General features: G+C 36.2%; 1 protein-coding gene across 3 annotated transcripts; it reads right to left on the bottom strand.

Moving 5' to 3' along the window:
• Positions 1-699: 699 nt before the first annotated feature.
• LOC111592177 (sodium-dependent nutrient amino acid transporter 1) lies at positions 700-7,110 on the bottom strand. Of its 3 annotated transcripts, none has more exons than XM_023304240.2 (6): positions 6,719-7,110; positions 2,860-3,318; positions 2,558-2,786; positions 2,122-2,496; positions 1,242-1,885; positions 700-1,184 (listed from the first exon to the last, which is right to left on the bottom strand). In XM_023304240.2, exons 2-6 carry the CDS (start codon positions 3,299-3,301, stop codon positions 931-933), a joined length of 1,944 nt encoding a protein of 647 aa, XP_023160008.2. In that variant the 5' UTR covers positions 3,302-3,318; positions 6,719-7,110; the 3' UTR covers positions 700-930. The 3 variants fall into 3 exon arrangements, with proteins under 3 accessions (XP_023160008.2, XP_023160007.2, XP_023160009.2); XM_023304239.2 differs by having other exon boundaries at positions 6,690-7,108; XM_023304241.2 differs by lacking the exon at positions 6,719-7,110 and adding an exon at positions 6,388-6,682.
• Between the last annotated feature and the right edge of the window lie 16,153 nt (positions 7,111-23,263).

Below are 23,263 nucleotides of genomic sequence, written 5' to 3'. Positions count from 1 at the left end.
TTATATATAAAGCTAATTAGTTTCACATGAAGGAATTTCTTGAGCTTACTATGCGTGTGCCTTATTTCTCGTAATTGTTAATTAACAGCTTATATATAAAATTAAAATTCAAAGCGCTCTATTGAACGAAAATTGCATTGCAAATACTTATGCCAACAGTAAGAGACATGAAACGCATGTATTGAAATCAATATTTCTGTTAGTCAGACACCATGAGCTATCAAAGCTGTAGTCAGTGATACATTGAGCCCTTTGGCATGTGTATTGGATAGTGTTAGAGACAGTCTCTAGTAGAGACTTCTTTGCAGACTGCAGTTTCGAGGTTATAAGATGAAAGAATAAATGATTCTGAGCTGCAAATGTTATCAACTATTTTTCAGATTTCTTATTATATGACAATGCATTTTTAACTTTAATCTAATTTAAATTAACTAAAGATCAGTAGCAAGACAGATTCATTTGTTATGAATTGAACGGCTGTCTATTGCTAAAAGTCAAAAATGTTTTTCGCGCCTTCCAAATATTATATATGTGATTGATCAGCTTGTGTACTCGAGCTTAGTTTCTATGGTGTCTTTGATATTAAATTCGATTTTTAATGATGCCTTAAATCCAATAAAATTCGAGTTCAGTTTAACACTAAGCTAATTAATTTATTTTTCTAGAGTTTTACAATAAATTCGTTAAATATTACGCGTGTTATCGTATTGCTCAGGTGGTTGGTCCATTTGAGTTAGCCCATCTCTAGCTGAATGCCACTGTGTTGGAGGGTTCGCTGGAGGCCAACTGGCGCAGCGACTACATTTGGCACTTAAGCCAGGATTTTTATTATAAAAGGGTTACGCTATATATACAAAGATGTATAGAGCGCATAGTCGTGCGGATTGCCACACATAAAACGAGTAACTCCCCTACAGCAGATTTTTATTGCTAACCAAAGATATTGTCATAGATTTTGTGCCAGATACCGTTGCGCTGGAACATTGAGCTGACATTCGCCTGCTCCACATACAGTTGATAGCGCCTGAGGGTCTTGGGGTCGGCTGGCCCCCAATTGGGCAGTGGCTCAAAGGCTTTGCGTATGCGCATCAAAAGACCCAGCTCTACGGGTTGGCGCCTCACCGCGGGCACCGCCCATATTAGCAGTTGACCCACGCCAAAGGCGCTCAAGCACCAGCCAAAGACTGTGTGTACAAAATTAAATTAGTTGTGGATCTAATTGGGATTAGAGTAGAGCTTACCATAAACGCCTGACTGATAGGTGTAGTCCTTGTACTTTAGTGGCTCATACAGCGCCAGCATGTAGACCAGTATGATGAACATTAGCAGCGGTGTTATCACGGCCCAACAGATGCGGTAATAGATGGACGTCTTTATGCCCAGCATAAATTCTACATCGCGACAGACACGCTTTACGCCGTACACCCAGCCAATGGCAAGCAGCTCAAAGATGGCCAACACCAGGGCCACAAATGTGGCACCAAAGAAGTCCAACAAATTCAGTATGAACTGTCCACCGGGTGTGATATATAGCAGACCCAACAGATATCCTACAATCGATATGAAGACCACGATGTGCCACTGTTTGATCTGCGTAAACTGTTCCTTCAGCACGGTCGTCAGGCAAGAGACCATGCCCACGTTGCTGCCAATGCCCAGGACAAAGAGCATGAGGAAGAACAGCACCGAGAACACCTGCGGCAGCACTTTGAACTTTGCTATAGCATCCGGATAGGATATGAAAGCCAGGCCCGGCCCGCCATTGACCACACTCGATATATCAGTTGTGTTGTTCTCATAGGCCAGATTGCCCAGGATGCCAAAGATGATGATACCGGACAGCAGCGAGGTGAAGGTGTCCAATGTGGTCACAATATTGGCATCTCTGTAATGTTGATTTCCAGATTTCAGAAAGGATTCACAATGTTGATTTTAATAAATGAAGGCCCAGAACTTTGGATTTTAATGATTTCAAATTTTAAATAGAATTTTCCTTATGAATCGAGGATCGACTTGATTGAGAGTAAGAATTATTATGATTTATACGCTCTCACTTTACTCTTTTTCGAAAGACGTTCATGCTATATTTTTTGGTGAAGAACCATAAAATAAATAACTCACCTATATATGTTCTGGCCAAATCGGTTGTAGGAGGCATACATGATTATATTGCCAAAGCAAATGGCTAGCGAGAAGAACACCTGGGTGACAGCTGCATACCAGACCTGCGGCTCGAGCAGCTTGTGCCATTGCGGCTTCAGGAAGTAAAGGACACCATCAGTGGCACCCGGCAGAGTCAGCGCACGCACCAGCAATATGAGCATAACGACATAAGGGAACAGTGCAAGGAAGTATGAAGCCTTGCCAGAGCTTTTGACGCCACGGAACATAATGCCCGCTATAATGAGCCAAGCGACAGCCAAAGTCAAAGATAAAGTCCAGCTGGGATAACCGATGCCATCATCAATGCTTGACTTCTCACGCAAAATGATGTTGCTGAAGGAGCCGATAGAGAAGACGCATTGATATCGCACATTTTGCAAGCCGATTTACTTACGTAAAATAAAACTCAGCTGAGGTGGTGCGCACCGTTGACTGATTGCCACCCACCACGCTCTCCTGCTGTGGTGCCGAATCCAGACAGCTGGGACCCCACTCTTCGCGACAATAGCTCCACGGCAATGTGGGATAAAATGATTCCACAAAGTAGCGCAGCGTGAGCGCCATTAGGGTGGCGTAATAGGTCGTCACAATACCTGTGGCCAGCACCTGGCCATAGCCGATGCCTGAGAGGAAACTGTTATTACAGATATATATACACACACACACACAGTAACATGTACAACCCGGCATACTCACCTCGTAATATGGGCACAAAGTCGTACACCTTGACGCTGCCTCGACTCGAAAACTGTCCCAGCAACATTTCCAAATAGTAGACCGGCTTGCCCACCAGTATGAGCACAATGAGGTAGGGTATCAGGAATGCACCACCCCCATTTTCCAGGGCAATGAAGGGGAATCGCCAAACATTGCCCAGGCCCACGCTCAGCGCAATGCAGGACATGAGAAACTCAATATCATTATTCCAGCCATCTCGTTGCTTGGCCTGCTCCGCATCCGCTGCAGCGGGCGGCTCCTGTGCCTCGTTGGCTTTGATGCCATTAGTGAGGTCTTTCAATGGTGCTGGGCCTTCCGCTTGGGTCTTATAGGCACCAGGTATGGATATGGTAGAGGCATTCAATGAGCCGACATACGCGGGATTGAGGTAACCATTGTTGTTGTTGCTGCTCTGCTCCATCGTTGTTGTTGTTGCAGCTGTAAAATCAATCAAAAGCGCGCCACAAGCGAAGGTTAACTCTTATGGTCAAGTTGTGTGGTTCAATACTAATTAAAATACTACCGACTACGCGGCAAGTGAAGCGGACAACCGGTTTGAATGCCCAACAAAAACAAGCAACAAATATAAATGCAGCAAAGTCAGTGACCCACTGACTCAAGTGTCGATTGTATAACAATTTGTGTCGTTCATTTACTACGAAAAAGCATCAACTGAGTGCAGTTTAAAGTCGGCGACATAGGGATTCCCTATGATATACTAAATTAGACTAAATAAGATTTTATATATCGGTTTAAATTTAATTTGGTTGTCCTTTATATAGTAGATCGAAGATAAAGCGTTTGCCCCATAACCCTTTAAGCTCATCTGATATAAACAAAATATAAGCTAGGGATCCTAAGATCTAACAAGAATATGCGCTAATAGCTTCAAAGATTGATATATTTGTAAGATGAAGAGATTGTTAAGAAAAATGAAAACTAATGAGTTAATTGATAAGCTGATAAGCTTAGATATACTTGGATATGCATTCAATATACTCTTTATAATCTTTGTACTGATGATTAACATAATCATTATACCCATTTTGACTAAAGTTCAGCGAGTGCAGAGTGTATTGAAAACTGCATTTAACCAATAAAATTGCAGCGGTTTGTTGTCAGTTACCAGTTTGTAGGGCCAAACGAGTTTCTCAAGCGGGTTTCGGGTTGACTACCATTTGCATCTTTTCTCACCTAACTTGGATTTGGCTTTTGTTTACATTTCACTTTCTGAGACTTGTGGGATTATATGAATATCATTGAGCTTGTCTTGGATAACTGGAGTATCTAATTACCATAAGTAAAGATTTGTTTTTAAGTTTGCAATGTTAACACGTTACACAGCACACTATTAAATATCAGTTAATGGATAGCCATTTTTTATTTCCTTAATTGTGTGCAATATTTTCTTATTTCAATACTGAATTAATGATAAGAAAATAATAATTCGTATATTAACAATTGTGGGTTTAAAACAGGTCAGTTTTTATTGGACTTCGTTTAAAATTCATAAAGGTTTGATAACAAACGGTTTTTAATCTAAACAGCAGGCAGTCTATTTTTTTTTTTTTTGACTTGAAAGGGAAATTCTCAGTAATCTATTAAAAAATAAAACGTTGCTAAAAATACTTTAACAAAGGCCGAATATAATCATTTTTATTCCCAATTTCTTAGTATTTTATTGTGCAAAGCACATACTATAAATGTTGAAAGCAATAATCACAATAATAAAGAAGCAATAATTCACTGTTTGACGGTGCTTATGGAGTGAACTCAGTAATTGCTTTGCAATAATTTCTTCAAATCTTAAGTGCTTTTTATAATAATCTCTTTATCCTTTACATGCGCTATTTATATAAGAAATTGTAATTTCACTAGGTTTTTACCATGTCTGTCCTTACTGTACTGTCTGTTATGCTTATTAAAGACTAGAAGTTTTAAGCATGTCGTTGAATTTTCGTCTGATAAAGCGTCAAGATTAATTGGATATTGCGAATTAATATGACAGTTTTGAATCTAGATACATGACAATATTAATTAAAAATCTTAGCAGGCGGATCTTTAGACATCTCTGCATATCGATCAATATGTTATAAATGAAGCAAATAGAAATATTCGAATTTTGAATGAAAGTAAAAGTTTACGAGCTCTAAATAAGTACTATGCAGTCGGTTGTGCTCCGCCGTAAAGTTCCCATTTGCTTTTAATTATGATAGACAACGCTGTTGAAGTTGATAAGCTATAGATAACTTTTGATCAATTGTGTTCTGAATTCCACAGTTGCCAAGTCTTGTTAAGATATCTTGAATCATAAAGATTTACTATGCACTTTCTACGTCCCGGTTATCGCTGTCATGAATACAGAACGATATGTAAGAAAAGAGGAATAAAAGCCTTATGGGTTACATAAATATGTAACCCGTGTTGCTCGAATTATTCGCATGCATTAAGAGTTTCTTAAAATAACGAATATTCAAATTAGTGAAATTCAGGTTAAACAAACGAAGAGAGCGAGAACTTGTAAACTGTAGTTTATTATTTAAGCCCATAAATGTACGTAGTAACTGCTGTTCATAGTAATCAATTGTAATTTATATATATATTAATTGATATATGGAATGTTTACTACTATATTTATAAGACACATGCCAGTTTCGATAAGTATTATGACTTTTTTCTGTACAGAAGTCTTCGTATTTCATATTTATAGCTGTAAGTATGACAGATGTGGAAAGGGTATTCATGTCAATCTCATAGTCCTAATACAGTTTTCACTGTTGATTTTTTCAATTTTTTCGTTTATCTTTGTTACTATTGTTGTTGTTGATGTTGTTGTTATTGCATCAGCATTGCATTTGCGCATGCGCAAAGCGAAACGCGTTGCAGCTGCGTGTCGTCAAAGTTATTGTTGCTGTTGCAATTGTTGGTGCTGCTATTGCTGTTGTTGCTGCTCTTACTGCATTGTTGTTCTCGTAGTTAATGAAAAGTGAAGGTGTATAATGCCGTTGCCCTCGCTGCGAAATGTCAGCGTTACGTTGTAACCAGGGACGTGAGACGTGCTGCTCGTAATTACAGTACAGTAATTACAGTCACCAAAAGCACGTTTCTAACTAGTATTTAAATGACTATTCATACAGCTATTTGTATCTATATTTTAAATGAGACACGCGAATTCTTTGTTATTGTTTGGCGCCAGAACAATTTAGAACATTAACTATTTGGACACGTTTGGCTGGATATAAATTTGTTATCGTTGCGGGCGATGCAAACCGAACTGTGGAGCACAGATAAGGCTTTAACCAGACAAGGCTAGCTTGTTATGTTCATATAGAGTAATAAAAGTAAACAGCACAATAAAGTTTTAGTTGTCCCAGACAATGGAACACAAAGTTTTTGCTGCTTAAAAAGAATTTTAACAGATATTCGCCCAGAGATACAATTTCTGTTAGTTGGGATTCATGAAAGCCAGTTTGTCGGCTTTTTCAAACCTTGACCCATAAAACGTACATTATTATTTGGTTTATTATGCAGCACATATAAAAATGTCTCTAACAAGCGAAATTTCTAACTGTTTCAACAGTTGGCCTCTGGCGAAAACCAGATAGTTTGTTCTCTGTTTTGTTTATCAGTTTGTGTTTATTTTACTCTTTTTAATTTTTATTATTCACGCGACTGGAATTCTGTTTAATTCTCATTATTTCGAGTTATTTGCTTAACGATTAAGCCGCAACTATTGACAAACCAACTGTTGCCGGCGCATTATCTACAGATGCCAGAGTTTCAAACTCTTAACATACGAATTTATTTACTTTTTATTTTATGTAAATTTATTACATACAGCAGATTTGGCTGTTTGTGAGCACGTTTATCACACGTCAGTTTACCAATTTGGCTTTAAGCCTCAACTGTATAACTGGCTTTAAGCATATGTCAAACAATTTATCATAATTTTTGACTCGAGCACATTTCCAACTGCTCAATTATTTAAATTATGGAGCCCCGTCTGCATAATTAATTGTCATTAAGCCACAGATAGACGAATCTAATTTGCTTTATATAATTTTTGATATATTTGCAGAAAGATTTTCAGGTTTATTTTTGAACTCGATTTTAAAACAACGAACTGCACGCGTCAAAAGCCCAGTGATCACTGAACGAACTGCTTGGGCCTACAGAAACGCTGTCTATAACGTCGAAAACAGACGCCTCGCTGGCAGCGACGCCGCAACTGTGACGCTGGCGGCGACTGCGACAACGTAAAACGGAAGAAATTACTCACAACTTGACCTAACATAAGGTAAGCTGGGCGCAAAAAAGAAAAAAATTTACAAAAAAAACCAAAATAAAAGGTAAAATACCTGTATTGAAAGGCAAATAGGTCACAACTTTTCCATACGCTCTGTCTGTCTGTCTTTGTCTTGATTGACTTGGCAATGCTGAACACGTGATCCGTGTCAAACGCTTAAGTAATTAATAATAAATTATATAAGCCGAATATTTTGTTTGATGTCTGATTGACGGTATTTAATTTTGAATATTCATATAACGATAGATTTATTTCAGTTTGTGTTTATTTATTTATTTTTATACAGGTCTTTGGACAACAAGTGATATTTAAATAACATCGTATGTTTTGGGTTTTTTTTGTTATGTAAGCTTAAAAAATATTTTTAATTATTTCTTTTTAATATTAATTTTAATTAGCTTCAACATGTTTATATGTGACCCAAGCTCAAATAAATTCATGTATTGGGTGAGATTTTCAAGTTACTCTTAAAATATTTTTTAATCTTGAATATACATTGTATTCCTTAGTAAAAAAGGTAAAATAGTTGGGTTGGAGTGTCGTTAATCTGTGTTGGGGGTGGCTGTAATCGCTGAAAGCCAATTTAGATGACAATCAATTTTCTGTATAAAAAAGATTACCTGTAAGCCACATTCTGATAGAACGTGGGTTTTTTGTGTAACAATTGTCAACAAGTGTATTTATGTATTATCTTGACGACTTTACTCAGAAATGGTTTTATTATCGTATTGTTGATTTCGATCGCTGTCTAGACAATACAGTTAGATTAACTAGACTACAGTAAAGAAAGAAAAAACAAAAATAACTTTTATTATATAGAGTTTGAACTGCCAAATAGAACGCATTCAAATAAATATAATAAATATTGTGCTTTAATAAAAAAAAACATCACATATTTAATTATATGTTGAACAAAAGGATTAATTTTTGCTGGTCACCGCCATGGGTAATTAAGTTATCAATTAACTCAACTGCATATGTAAATTGTCCAATGTGATAGCTAACCCGTTCGGCATTCAATTCGATCTTTATATTTATGCCCAACATTTTTTTAACAAAGAGCAAGAGATAAGCTGGTTAAAATTATTAAAAATGAATTACATATTAAATAGTGAGAACAAAAAAATAAAAAAGAAATCAGTAATTAAATTACCAAAGAGACAGAGGGAGAGAGGCAAATAGCGAATGCACAATAAAAATTATTTATTGATGCGGGCACGATAAATGCAATTTAGTATGCTCTTCAAGCATTGATATATATGTATATGTATAATTGAATTGTTTAACGTGTAATCAATGTATAACGCAACGTCGCTCTCAGCAAATGATGAAATAATTTCTGCTGCGGTCAACTTCGTGTTAATGGCCCAAAAGCAAATTGTGCTTAAAGCAAAACTTTTTTGCCTGAATAAACATTAGTTGCTGCCAATTTGCATCCAATTAAAATTTAGTTGTTTTACCACATAGACACTCTTGCTTTTTCTGTGGCTTTAGCCACATTTTGCATGTACAATACTTGCAGACTTTATGCACAATTGTTGTTATATTTTTATCATACAATAATTATATAGCGACCCATATAAACACTTGCACAAGCAAGCGGAAATAGCTGGCCAGGGGGATTCTTATCGGTCGCCGGTGTCTGCGTTTGCTTAAATGGAAGAAGATATGTACTATTATATAAATAAATATATGTATGTTCACAATATAATCAGTTGAGTCTAATAAGGTTTTTTTTCCGCAGCTGAGTGCAACAAACCCAAAATTTCTAGTTATTTTTCATTTGTGTTTAAAGGACGTTGAATTAACAAAAAATGACTCAGCTGAAGCTTATGGAATTTTGCTTTTTAATTTAATTTGAAAAATATAAATGTAGTAAAACTTAAAAAACATATATATTTTAAAATATATAAATAATATTTATATGAAAAATAATTAAGTAAATTTAATTTTAACTTATATAAATAGGATGGCAAATATAAATTAATATTTGCAGAAAGAAAATAATCTGTTTTTGTCTAAAAATATTCAAATTTATTTTGGATAAAACTTAAAATAATAAATCAAATATATATAAATATATAGGTTATATGAATTAAAACAGGCAAGTGCTCGACTAGGTGATACCCAGATACCTGTCCGATCTGCGTTAAATATTTTTAAGCTCGTGTCTAGCATGAAAAAAATCAAGAAGAAAAACTGACAACATTAAGACATAAAGACAAAACTCTGCTACTCAATTCATGTTTGTGAAAAGAAAAACCACCAACACTGCCACTGCTTAAACAGTCACATGCGTGCACATGTAGAGAAAAATGCTTACGCTTGGCGCTGCTTGCCACGTGGTTTTGCGAATTGGCCAAAGGTTTCGTTTGATAACTTGTCTTACTTAACGGTTTTCATGAAATTGTAAGTGTATTATTTATATTGTATTACTGTATTGGATAACTTTTCAATTTAGTAAAACTGTAAACTCCTTTACATATTGACCTTATTTCCAACTGAATTTAAATTTAAAGAATGCATTCAAAATTCGGAACCGTATCCAAAAAATAACATAAACCAAAATTTTAGAAAATTTACATAAAACTAAATACAAAATTTGGAGAATCTAACTCTTAAACCGTACAATAGTCAACGACTATTTGAATCAAACTTAGTATGCGCGTATTTGCATAGCCTCAAGCTCTTATAGCAGCGCAGATGCGTTCACATATTCGGACAGGCCTAAACGACTCGGTTTGTCGTCCTGACCAAGAATCCATATATTCTTGCAAACATTTTAATACAACCAGCTTTAGAAAGATACTAAAATAGAAAAATAGCAACATTTTAATATTTCAATTAATATTACAAGAACAAACAACAATGAAACATAATTTGGGATATCTCGCATTTATTATTTTATTTTCTAAACATTAATTTTTTATATAGAAACATTTTAATAAAGAGAATTATGTGTACACGTCGATGTCGATGCCCATTTATTGTTTAAACTTATTTATTCTACCTCTAAAAGATCGTCTAATTAAGTTGTCTGCTTTATGGCCGCAACAACCCATTACATATTCAACGCAAACTTAAAATATCACCAATTACCTCAATGCTAATTTAGACATGCAGCCAACTGCGAATTTATGGCCGAGCAGAACGCTGAAAACGCTACTTGATGTCGACTCCAAGTAAAAGCCACTTAGAAATGCGTCCAGTCATTTATCAAGCGTCGGTTGGGCATAAATCTTGGCTAAGCAAATCGCAATGACAACTGCTTAACTGCCACCAACTGCCGACTGCCAAAGGTAAACGACAAATATCCAAAGGTAAACGCTAGAGGCTGCCGCCGCAATTCTGTTGTCCTGCCGCACTCAATTGCTGTTGTTTTTGTTTGTGTGTTTTGGCAGTACATTAAATTTTATAGCATTTGGACATTAAAAAACAAAAGAGACAAATGTCAGAGCGTAACTGTGAAAACAGATGGTTAAAGATTTTCGGGTCAGCAGCAGGGCAGACAGATTGCGCATACGCCGCGTTTGCCAGGTGGCAGCTTGTTGTCACTCTTGATTTATGCAATGAGGAGCATTAAGAATTGATGCTTTAAGTTCCAAAAGGCTGATTTTGCTTCAGTTACCATTATGGCATAATAAATGCTTCCTTGGGGTGTTGTTCTAAGCGTACTGGATTAGAGAATTGTTCAGCTTTAAAGTTAACTTAAAAATAGATATTGATTAAGTGATTTTAGGTATTTAGGCTTTTCATTTGAATAAGAATCTGGCTTATATGTACTATTCGGGAGTGCCCGACTAGCAGATATCTTTCCATGAGTTCAGGCCAATAAAAGTTTAGTTAAGCAAGCAATTCTACTTGTTTGGCTTTCTTCAGACCAGATAGCGAAAGTCTTATTAACCTAATTGAATTGGACAGCTTAGAACTTGCACACATCTTATCTTATTTAAAACAAATCTAACACAAACTTAGTTCAAGTTGATTGTAAAAGTTTTGGTCTGACAAATTAGTTTCAACTCGAGTAATCTCTCCGACTGTCTCGGCATGTGTCGAATTACGTTTGGGGGTCAGAGTTCACCTGAGCAATTTGTCTGAGCCAGCTACAAGTATATTGCATTAGCTATGCAGTCGCAATTGTGGCAGAGTGTGTGTGCCACAAGTGTTAGATTGTTGGCAGTTTATTGTTGCATACTTTTCGGCTGGCATTTGAATATATAGTGCATTAATCATACGCCCCGTGCTCGACAACTACACATAATTGAGCTGTTGCTGCTGCTACTGAAATTGCCTTCTTTTTGGCTGCAAGCTGCGGCCGAGGCATATCACGCATACGCCACATTGCACATATCGCAACAGCAATATATTAAGTCATTGTTAGGTCCCCCGTAAGCGACTGTTAAAGCCAAATTCTATAACAATGTGAGGCACGTTGGTGTAGTTGTTGTTGCTGTTTTGTTCTATTTCTACGCCAAGTGCCGCCGGCGCTGCCATAAAAATGACTAAAGCACACGCAGCAGCAACAGCAACAACAACAACCACAATGAGAACTCAACTCTACTCGAGTTGACTCCAGACGCATGCCAAGCGCAGCGCATTTCGTGCGTATAAAAATCTGCAATTCATGCAATTTTCATGGAAAATTTGCCACGCAAAAAGAAAAGTCAAAATAGAACAACAACATACTTTTGGTGGTGCATGTAAGAACGCTTGTTTGTGGGCGTGTGTGACTGTGTATGAGTCTCTCTCTGTGTTTTGAATGTCAAAATATTTGTGTGTTTGGCATTTTAAGCGTTAAATTTTTGCTGTCAACATTTCCACTCGTGCCAGACAATGTCATTCACTTGCCGCTGTGGCTTGGGTAATTCTCTGGCGGCTCTTGCACCAACTCGAGCTCTAGTCAGAAAATATAGCAACAGCAGTTGTCATATTAATTTGCTTAGCACGTGTCGCTTAAATACTTCGGATGCGTCTTCTTCTTCGTTTAGAGATTAGAGCATACGTGTTCGACCAACTGCTCATCTGACTTACGTTCTAATACCCTAACCAAAGTGGGATTTACTTTTTCTAGCCCTGTGCTCAAGCTGATTTTATTTAATTCTTTGAACGTTGTCCAAAAGGGTTATCAAAAAAGTTACTTAAGCTTTAAAGAGCATGTGGTAGGAATATTGTAAACTGATATAGTTTATATAGCCATTTATCATTGTCAATGTCAACCATTTGAAACTAGCATTTTACTTGCACATTCAAGCATTATATGCTATTTAAATTCTACACGTTCTACACGTATATTTATATAAATTTCCGTAATGGAGTATTTGCGTTCTCGCATCCATAAACAAGCAAACATGTGACAATTTGAGAAAATATGTTTGCATATGCAAAAATATCTATGTATGCGCTCATTTCCTCACACTGACATTGTATGCTGACTCATATTGAAAGAGACGTATGTATTTATGTTGTAACTCAATTAATGCAAACATAATAATCAAAGACAACTAGTCTGGTGTTACCTGCATACTCCTTCCTACTATCCTCTACTCTGGCATGTAGTTAGTGTACAATTTTTAGTGTCATATCTTTGCCTTTCTGTGCGCAGATATATCTCAATTACATGTCTACAAATGGTAAGTCCCTTTGTGCCACCATAGCAGTTTTGATCGCGGCTTAAGAGAAAATTAGTTCAAGATTCTGCGCTATGTTCAGCTTTCTCCTTTACTCAATATATAAGAAGAGTTAGAATACGTACAAAAAAATGCTCTTCTTACTTGAGTCAGACTGCATGAATGGATCAGATTTATTCTGGATCTAGCATAAGCGTAAAGCAGACGTAATTATGCGGATTATATTGCTTACAATAAACAAATTAATATTTACATTTGTTATACATTATATAAAAAAAACTGTCGTTGGGGGTGCAAAAATTGCACATACCATGAAACCCTAATTTAAATTTAATTCCTAAATTTAATTCTAATTTTACAAAAAATAGAGCATGTTTGCCAAAAAAAAAGAGAAGCAGGCAACCAGTTGAGCTCGACATCCTCATCCAATATATATTTTTTGTAAATAGAAAATTTTATATATGCACATGTATAACTTATAGTAATATTATTAATAAAAGTTAATATTTTAATTGTTTTAAATATTACAAATTTATGTATTTTTATTTAATTTACTGCGCATTCATATATAAAAGATACATCGAATTCAATTTTTGTTGGCTTAAACATAGTTGCCAAAATATGCCTTCGGCTCTGCATAGGAACTGGAAATATATATTGAAATGAAGATTTTATTCCTCTTAATAAGTTTTACGAAATTCTTTTTAATTTACATCCAGCATATAGTCGGGCGTGTATGGAGATAAGTTGTTGGCTTGCTGTAGCTCTCTTATTCCTACCGGCTGACGTTAAGCGACAATATTCTTCTTGATACCAATTGAAAATACTCACTGACATTGACCAACTAGGATGTTTTAGAGGAATGTTTCGCTTCATTGTTTGGAAACTTTGACAGTTTATCAATGAAGTCCAACTGCTGCAAGCGCAGTTGTGCCTCCTCTGAAGTGGTTGGGTACTTATCCATTATTTTGGGTTCGCCTAATGGCCTCGTTTCCTCTGGATTCATATCCGTGGTAGCGTCGTCATCTTTGACATCTATTTTTACTGTCTTGCCAGTCGGAGTGATGACTAGAATGTGCATCTTGCTTAATATTATATTTCAATAATTTAAAGGTTATGCAAGCCGAAAGCGTAATTTGGTCGTATAGAACCAAAATTATATTTTTATAACTTTTGTAATCAATTTTGTAATTTTATAAACCAAATGTACGTCAATGTTAATTCGAATATCAATTAGAATTTATCGCGGCCTACTACGAAGAAAATTGTATTCTGTTCTGTTAAACTATTTCCGATAATATAAAAACTATAAGCATTTGTTCAACGAAAAGATTTCGATTGGGTAAATGAATTGTTTTCATGTTTTAATTATGTCAAGTTTTCAATGTTTTAAATAGGCTTATGATTTGCTACACTTTAAGTATAAAATTAAGTTAAATAAAAACAGCTTTAAAATCTAAATAAAAAGCTTTATATGTTCAACTGTTGCTTGCGTTTCTAATGCTTGAATAAAGTTGCAACAATACTTTATTTTTATAGAACTTCTACGGATATTTTTGTTTCATTTGTTTGCGCTGCGCGAAAGTAGACAGCGAAAAAGGACAAAAACTTTGTCAGCTGCGAGCGGAACCCAACCAAAAGCCGTTCTTTATCCTGCCGTTCTGCGGCGAGTTTGTGGTTGTCTGCATTTGTGTGTGTACGTGTGTGTGCTTATGCTTTAGTATGCTTAAAACAAAAAATATGTCTCATTCGCTACGCCCCCAGACATGTGTGTGTGAGTGTGTGTGTTGTTTGCTGGCGACTGTTTGCTTTTGGCATGTGGAAGTAGAACATAATTAATTCAAATTAATTACAATTTGTGTGGAATTAGCGCTTGTGGCAAGCGGCCCGCCCACAGAACAAAAATGATGCTGATTATCATGATGATCATCAGCCACATAGTCATAATGATGACGATACTTATAATGATGCTGTCTATGCCCGCAAACATTTCGGATTTTTATGGGCGCGACCGTATGTGCGCTTCCCCTTCTTCACTGCGAGTGTTATCCTGTCAAGCTACTTGAATTATGTCCTGGCGAGTGCAGCAGCAGCCTTCATTTGGGGCGTTTTAAGTTCCCCTCGGCCATTGTTTGTCTGACCCAATTATCGCGAAATAGCGACAACGTCATAAACTCAAGTGCTCAACTCAATTGAGAGAAGAGAGAGAGAGACCGAATGAGAGAGCGAGAGTGAGAGAGCGATAGACGGATGGGTAGACTGGTGCATTTATAAATCAATTATGTAACGATTGCACGCTCATTAGTGTCAAACTCAATTAACGGAATGACAGTTTTGCCTGCGCCGCAGGATGGCTGACGACAAAAGGACATGCAACGCCCACAATGGAGCTTAGCTGATGTCAAATGGTGAATCAAAGTTCAATACGTTAATTGCCATTGGCAATTTAAGAAACTTGTGATTTGCAACATTAAAGTGGAGTTGGAGAAATTATTAGAGAGACATAAGAAGGTAGAAGTAATTCGTTTTCAAGCTTGTAACTCTGTAAGCAAATCGAAATTATGAAACTGACTTGAATAAATGAAATGATTCTAGTTTTTTATTGTATTTATTTAACCTTAACTTGTGTTTATTTTATTGTTTTTTTTTAATTACTTAAATATTTATTTAATTTTTTTACTTTTAATAATTTAATTTAAATTGTATTTATTTTATTTTTATTTATTTTATTTTATTAATTTGTATTTTATTTTTTACTTTATTTGAATTTTTATTTTTTTTTTTTAATTACTTAAATATTTATTTAATTTTTTTACTTTTAATAATTTAATTTAAATTGTATTTATTTTATTTTTATTTATTTTATTTCATTAATTTGTATTTTATTTTTTACTTTATTTGAATTTTTATTTTATGACCTTTTTTGTTTACGTTATTTTTATTTTATTTTATTTTATTTATTTCAATATTTGTTTATTTTATTTTTAATTTTATGTTATTTATTGTAATATTTATTGCATGTATTTTAATTCTTATCTTTCTTCTTCTTTTCTTGTCTTTTAATTTTAAAAATTAAAAAATGTTCATTTGACTCTGAAGTTCTTTCCAAATACCAAATATCAATCTCAAATTTGTTTGCTCTTGCTTTTCAAATATTTTACGACCTTGGGTCTTAGCTGCTGGCACATTAACTTAAATAATCAAGTAAGCTGGTTGGCCAGAAATCAGCTTTAATGCACTCGAGCGTTGGGCATACAATGCGGCAACATAATCATTTTTCTCTCTTTTTTTTGGAATACATTTCCTTCGAGCAGTTCGAGCACAACAAGTATTTTATATCATAATTGCAATCTTGCATAAATACGTGTTGTCAGACTTTTCAAGCACAATTACTGCGCATACAGAGGTGTGTGTGCGTGTATGTGTGTGTGTGTTTAGTGTGTTTGTTTGTCCTTCGTATTGCCATTTTAGCATGTGCCTTTTTTTATGGCAACGGCCACAGTCACAGTCACAGCATCAACTACTGCCAGCAGCCGTTGAAACACGTGTAAGTGTGTTGTACACACACACATACGCACGCACACACATCTATAATGCATACTGAGTAATGTCCATGACACACTTGCCAGCTTGGTATTGTAGGGATGTGTGTGTGTGTATGTGTGTGCTTTTCGTTACATATCTCAATGTTTGCATCTGTGCCCAGGCCTTACCCAACTCTGCAAACATGTTGGCTATGCCGCCCGCTTTTGTTGTTGTTGTTGATGGTTGGTGTTCCTTAGCAGGCAACGCATTGACACGCACCATGTTTACTGCTCAACCACCCAAATACACCCACCTGCCACACCACCTGCCTCCTACTGTGATTTCAACGAGGTCAGCTGATGCGCCATGTTATTACACATGTAAAGCCATGTTCTCTGTGCCGCTTTGATTCCTTTTCGGCCACGTTTACTCCATTAACACTCAATCATTAGCATTGGCTATCGCAAGGCACTCGTGCGTCAAATTAAATGCTAACAAAAATATGATCAATAACAAACGCGACCAAATGTTAAGCAAGGCGGCAGACGGTGACACGTCTTGCCTTCACGTGACTAATTAATTTTTGGCAGTCCAGCTACCAAGCAATTAGCTACCGAAAATCGACCAACCGCATCGACAACAACAGCAACAGAAACAACTACAGCAACAACTGACATTGTTTCAGCAATAAATATAATAATCAATGATTAGCCAATAATTATTCAATAAATAATAGAAGCTCAAATATTAAAATAATTTAAATGAAATTATTGATATTAATAATTTAAAGACAATAACATTTTTGCAAGAACATTTATAAGAAATAAAATTATTCTTATAAAAATGTATAGTTGAGGACTTCATATTTAGAACTCCTTAAGAAAATATATTTCATATTTCATTTTTATATTAATTATATATTTTAATTATTTAAATTACAATTAAGTGAGAGTTATTTGGGGTAAATTTTCGATTGCAATGTAAACTGATGAAATAGCTTTAAAGACAACCTCTTCATATCATCTGTATTAACCTTTTTAATTATTGACAATCTCTACGACTGAAAGCCACATTAATTTAGCAACAGTCAAAACTGACACAATTGCAGCTCAGAAAAAATAAGTATATATTAAATATACCTTCATTAAATGTTGAAAATTTTCTGTAGCGTGAGTCTGTCCAGAATAATTTGTATTATTAAATTATAATAAAATATTTTATATTTTAATTTGTACAATATTTAATTTTCCTAAACATTGAAAATAGCGTTCAATTTGTAACAACGTATCGTATACGTAATATTTCCATGGCTTAACTTAGCTTTTAAAGGTTTCAATGCCCGATTGTTCTATATGCATATCAGTGCAGTTGATATATCATGGGATTAGCTTTGCTAAAGCTGCGTGTTTTCAATGACATTCAGCTGAGACAAAGGGCGTATAAAGTGCATTTAAAATGGCATTATCAAAGACACACACACACACACAGACATTCCACGCAGAGGCAGTTAACGTTATGCAAATTTTTGTGCCACTCCCACATTGTGCATTTTATGCGTTTCAACTCGTTGTGGTGCTCAATTGGCCAACTATTCGATTTTATTGGATTAACATTTTTGGTTAGGGTTAAAAAGTTTTTGCTGTTAACGGTTAAAGGCAAACATTTGTTCGCACACACTCAAATAAATGCAGACACAAGCCATGCCTTGGCTTGTTATGTATATAAAACGCCATGGGCTTAATTAACATTAAATTTGTATATATTTGAAAAAATAAAAGAGGAAAACAAGAAAACTGCTAAGACAAAAGCAAATAGACACTAAATTGCCACTTAAGCAATATTGCTGAGCTGGCTAACGGGAAGGTCGTCATTGCTATGCGAGTCCTGCTTGAGTCCTGGCAGACTGTCTGGCAGCCATTTGCTTAACGGCTACACCGGTAGTCAATTAAAGTCCAACTGATGTTTAACAATTTAATTACGAGAGCTAACAAGTTTAAGTTGAACTGCCAGCGGCAGACAGCTCCAACCAACCATCCAGTCAGCTCTTTCACCCTGTGTGTCCACCATTCAATTGGAAATGTTCAACGAAATATGCCAGAGGCAGTTACAAATTATAAAATTTAGCCAGCAAATTGTGTCATTTGTGTGCAATAGCCAAAGTAGGGTATTCACTTGATTATATAAATATAAATTTGTGCACGAAACAAACTTTTGAGAGCAGAGCTCGATCTAAAACATAAAAAAAGATATTTTTAATACTAAAAATGATTTTTAACAAAAAGTCTGTATTTTAAGATTGAAGATGAGAAGCTAGAAATCAATGCTGAAGAAAAAATAGCATGAGTATAGAGAAATAAGGGAGGAGACCAGGGAAGTGGAACGACGAAAGAATATCCAAAATTTAAAATTAAATAAAAATAAAAAGAACATGCGGAGAACAAAGATGGGAGGAGAAAAAGAATTACAAAATTAAGCAATAGAGAAGCGTAAAGAGATGAAGTGAAGAATGGAACAGAGAAGAAAAGACAATGGGAAAAGTAACAAATTAAGAGAAGAAGAGGAAAGAGACAGGAGTAGTAAAAAGGAAAGAATCGAGAGATCACAATACTATCGTATTTAATACGTATTTGTCTTAAATTCTTAATCCACTAGTTCAACTTAATTTGTTGACTCTCAATTAAGAAGCTTTCTTAAATGGTGCTTAAAATAAATTCAATATAGATTTAGATTAGAATAAAGATATTTATCTGTGCTCATTGATTTGAGCAGTTTTCGGTGATAATTTTTAACTCTTCATTTGCTATTCGTGGCCTTCTATTATAAAGACCGCATTTGCTGATTTCTGTTCGCAATTATTCGTTAATTAAGGCGCCTGTTGCGGCACAAAGGTAGCCTATTAAAAGCTCCTTCAAAATGTTGCCGCTAATTATTGTGCATTTTGCATTTAGTTAAGTTTAGTTTGAATCGCTTGTTGTTCACTTTTCTCCTGGTCTTAACATTTTGTAGTTTTTTATGCATTTTACGTGGTAGCTGCATTTGCGCTATTTTTAATGAGTTTTTGTTGGAAAGAAAATGGCTACGAAATGCTCTCGCTGTTTGCTGTTGTTGTTGTGGGTGTTGTCTGCCGGCTGTTTGGCAAAGTTTACACGCTCGACCAACAGCGGCCAACTGACAAACTGACTGACTGACTGCCTAATGCTCGACCGACTGACTGAGCGAGTGCTTGACTTGCACTTGAGGCACTCCAAAAACTAATCAGCTTCGGTAAAGCGATGTCTTGTAAGTTTTGGCGCTGATTATGTTGCTGATACTCTAATGCTTTAGGGTATTCTGACTAAGTTATAGATTAGATGAGCTGCTATTATATGATATCGATTTAGTAGTAACTTTTAATATCTGCAAAACTCTATATTCAGGAGTATTAACAAAAAAAAAAACATTAATTAAAAAAGTGAAAAGATTTTATTATTTTGTCTATGTTACTTTTCAGGAAGAGTATTTTATTTGTTTGCTTTATCTCCAAATAGTTGTTATCTGAATACTTTTTTCTTGTCTAGCTTACCAGCCAAGACTTGGATACATAATTAAGTCTGTTGCAGTCAAGTTGAGCGCGTTTAATGAGCATGGCCTGAGACCGGGCATCGTTTGTTTTGCGCCACAAAGTTTGTGGGGCTAAAATGGTGAAATTTTTGGTCAGCTTTTTGGGGGCTCGTTACTTATCTTGCTCATTTCCTTTCAGTGCACTTTTGTATTGCATTAACATGGTCATTATCCTGTGCTATCCTTTCGTCGCTTACTCTGCTCCCTTTGCGTCCTTTTTATTATAAATTATGGCCGAGCTGGGCTCTCAAGTGTTTTCCTTCCGCTGCGCTCAATTGCATAGTTATTAGGTATTGTTTTAGCTTCCCTTGTTGTTCGTATCTGTATTACACCTCTGCACTCGCCTTCACCCGGCTAATGTGTAAAAAGTTCCGTACACGCTTCGCTGCCTTCTTCTGCCCGCTGGCGTATATCCTGGCGAATCCTTGCTGGCCATTGCTCGCCTTTTCGCATTTAATTTTCATTATAGGCACTTGACTGCACAAAATTATGCCCTCAGCCCGTGTGTAGGTGAGAGATGTACAAATAAATGCTGCTTATTAGTCTGTCGTTTGCTTGTCCGCTTTCTAAATCTACCTAAATAAGTTTTTAGCTCGGTCTCCGATTGTCTGCCACATAAAATTTTACAATTCATTTAACTTTTAAGGTATTTGCATTTAATTGCCTTTCATTTATTTACACAGGCATTTATCTAGAAATTGTGAAATTCGGTGTTTGACCAATCGAACTTCAATCTAGCTGAGCATTAATTATATTTTCTCTAGATGCATCAATAAATAATCGTATTTAGCATTCAAATATATCGATTTATTATTATATATTAATCTAAATAAAGCCCACAGAAATCTTTCACACTAATCTAATTGTATATTAAGCAGTCAATGATAATACATCTCTACTATCATTACTATACTCTCACACTCTTTTTGATCATGTATACACATTTAAATTATTATTTTCCTTAGTGTGGTTATCATCCTACCGCTTTTCATTTTCTATGCGTTACACCTTCTTCATTTTTTAAGTTCAAAACGTCTTTCTATGCGATTCCTTTGATTCGTTGACGTCTTTGTTCATTCACATCTCAGAACAGGGTATATATCCAGTCAGACATTCCTGTTCTCCCACACGCCTGTTGTTGCTTTTATACAGCTCGTCTACTTTCTTTCATTTTGTTGTCGTTAATGTAATTACATCAAAGAGCAGTCGAGTACACACAAAAAAAAAAAAGAAAACCAACAACAACAACAAAAGCAACCAGCCAGCTAAGGGATGCATGAATCCCAGAGCAAGAGAGAAGCTGCGAAGTGCAGTTGAACTGCGAGTTAAATCCTTTCAATTGAATGACATTTGGTGTGCTCTTTGGCACCGAGCGCCAACAAATTGGAAATGCGCGTATTGTGATATAGTTTAGATACGGCTGCACGACTGCCGACTACACGACTGCAAGGCGGGCATGGCACGGGTGGCATGCCGTGAGTCAAGTTCAATTAAACAAGTGACTGGCATAGACGCCACTGAGTTTAACATGGCAAAGAGCCATGGGACCAAAAAACCAAAATCCTATTTAAGCTGGCTCTTCTCGCTGCTAGTTTGTTTTTTTGTTTGTTTGCTTCCTGTGCTGGTGCTAAATGTCAGCGATGCAATTAAATTGGGAATAGGCAACGACCATGATGACGAGAACAACGAGGCGAGGGGTCAGCGGGCGGATGCGCCCAATGGGGCCCAGGACTTACTGCTCTGGCGTGTTATAAAATTATGAAGGAAAATTGGATTTAAAAACAGCTCCAGAACTGGCGAGAAATGAGGCTAGCGCCATTAGCGTCACTTCGGACGTCGTTTACTGGATCCTGCTGCTGGTGGCTTGGGCTGCTGCAGCTGCATTTGATGAGTTGGTAGAGAAAAGAAAATGAGCGAGCAGAAGAATATTGTAATTAAACTGCGTTTGTTGTCATTGCATTTATAAATAATAATAATAATTATTGCATAATAAGGCAGACGCCGCGCACAAGAAAAGAGCACGCACAAAGGAAATGAATTAAAAGACGCGCAGTGTGCTGAGGCTATGAATGAAGGGCCCTGGCGAAAGAGCCAACCAAGTTGTTTTCATTTAACTACTACAAAACTTTAACAGCAAACTTCATAAAATGACGTGCGAAAAACAGCGCGCAGTGAAATGAAAAATGTAAGAAAAATGCCATTGAAATCAAAGAAACCCCTTCTTCTCCTTCTACTCTGTACCCCTCCCGCTGGTGTGTCCTGCGCGTGCTAAAAAGGTTTTCTGCTTTCTTTTTTGTGTGTTTTTTTTTTTTTTTGGGTGCGGGGCGAAAAACACTTTAATTAAAGTGAAATGCAAACATTTCAATTAAGAGCCGGAGCTAAGCTGATTTCAATCTGACTAAAAGGGATAACTTCCGCTAGACGTTTTGCCTTTTCGTTGGCGCCTTAAGGGTTCTTCCTATTTAGTTTGCTCGATGCGTGCTCGAGCAGAGGTTCAAATGTTAGCTGAGCTACAATTAAAAGTGGGGGCACTGCTATGCCAATGCTGACGTTGGCCAAAAAGCGATTGACATTAATTTTGCATTAGCCCTCCCAGCCAGACCCCAAGTCCACTGCGCATACGCCACGTTGGCCACAAACTTAATTATGCGCGCTTGCTCATAAAAAAGGCCGAGAAAGCAAATGTGAAGAAGAAAAAATTGGCTTTTGTTAAAGAGGCAAGTGGTTTGAACCCAAGCAGACGCCAGCCCATTTTAGCCTATTTCAATTAACAAAAATTACTTAAGCCAGCTGCTTTTCGACGAACTATATAAATCACGTCGAGTTAAGGTCTAGAAGGGTCATCGATGATGCAAACGTCACACATCAATAAATGTAGACAGAACTTACTTATCGCAACTTCATCTGTGTGAGTGAGTGTGTGTGGATGTGGCTTCCTCTGTAGCATTTCATGGGAGGAATTCCCTCTTGTACAATTTCTCTTTAGCTTTAATTGATTCCATCGAAGCACTCTAAGCGCATTATTAGACGAGCCGCAGCGTCAATAATGATTAGTGTGCTTTGTTGTGCTTGTAGGTGTATGTGTGTGTGTGTGTGTGTGTGTTGGTGTTTGTGTTGGTGTGACACTGTCATCGCCTTTTGCGTTTGTTATTTCACTTCAATTTGTATTACATGAGCTGGCATTGTTATCGTTTTTATGCCACTCTTTAATGGGCTTTATCGATAATGTCTGCCCCGTTCTAAACGCGTTGTAATCTTAATGACCCCAACTAAATGAGCCAAATAACATATACATAAAATGTACAGATTATATGCTTTTAAGAGT

This window comes from Drosophila hydei, unplaced genomic scaffold (assembly GCF_003285905.1).
Source record: "Drosophila hydei strain 15085-1641.00,03,60 unplaced genomic scaffold, DhydRS2 tig00000060-arrow-pilon, whole genome shotgun sequence".
In the NCBI taxonomy this organism is placed as follows: Eukaryota; Metazoa; Arthropoda; class Insecta; order Diptera; family Drosophilidae; genus Drosophila; species Drosophila hydei.
Note: the sequence above shows the minus strand (reverse complement) of the source record. Positions and strands in the feature narration are given on the sequence as shown.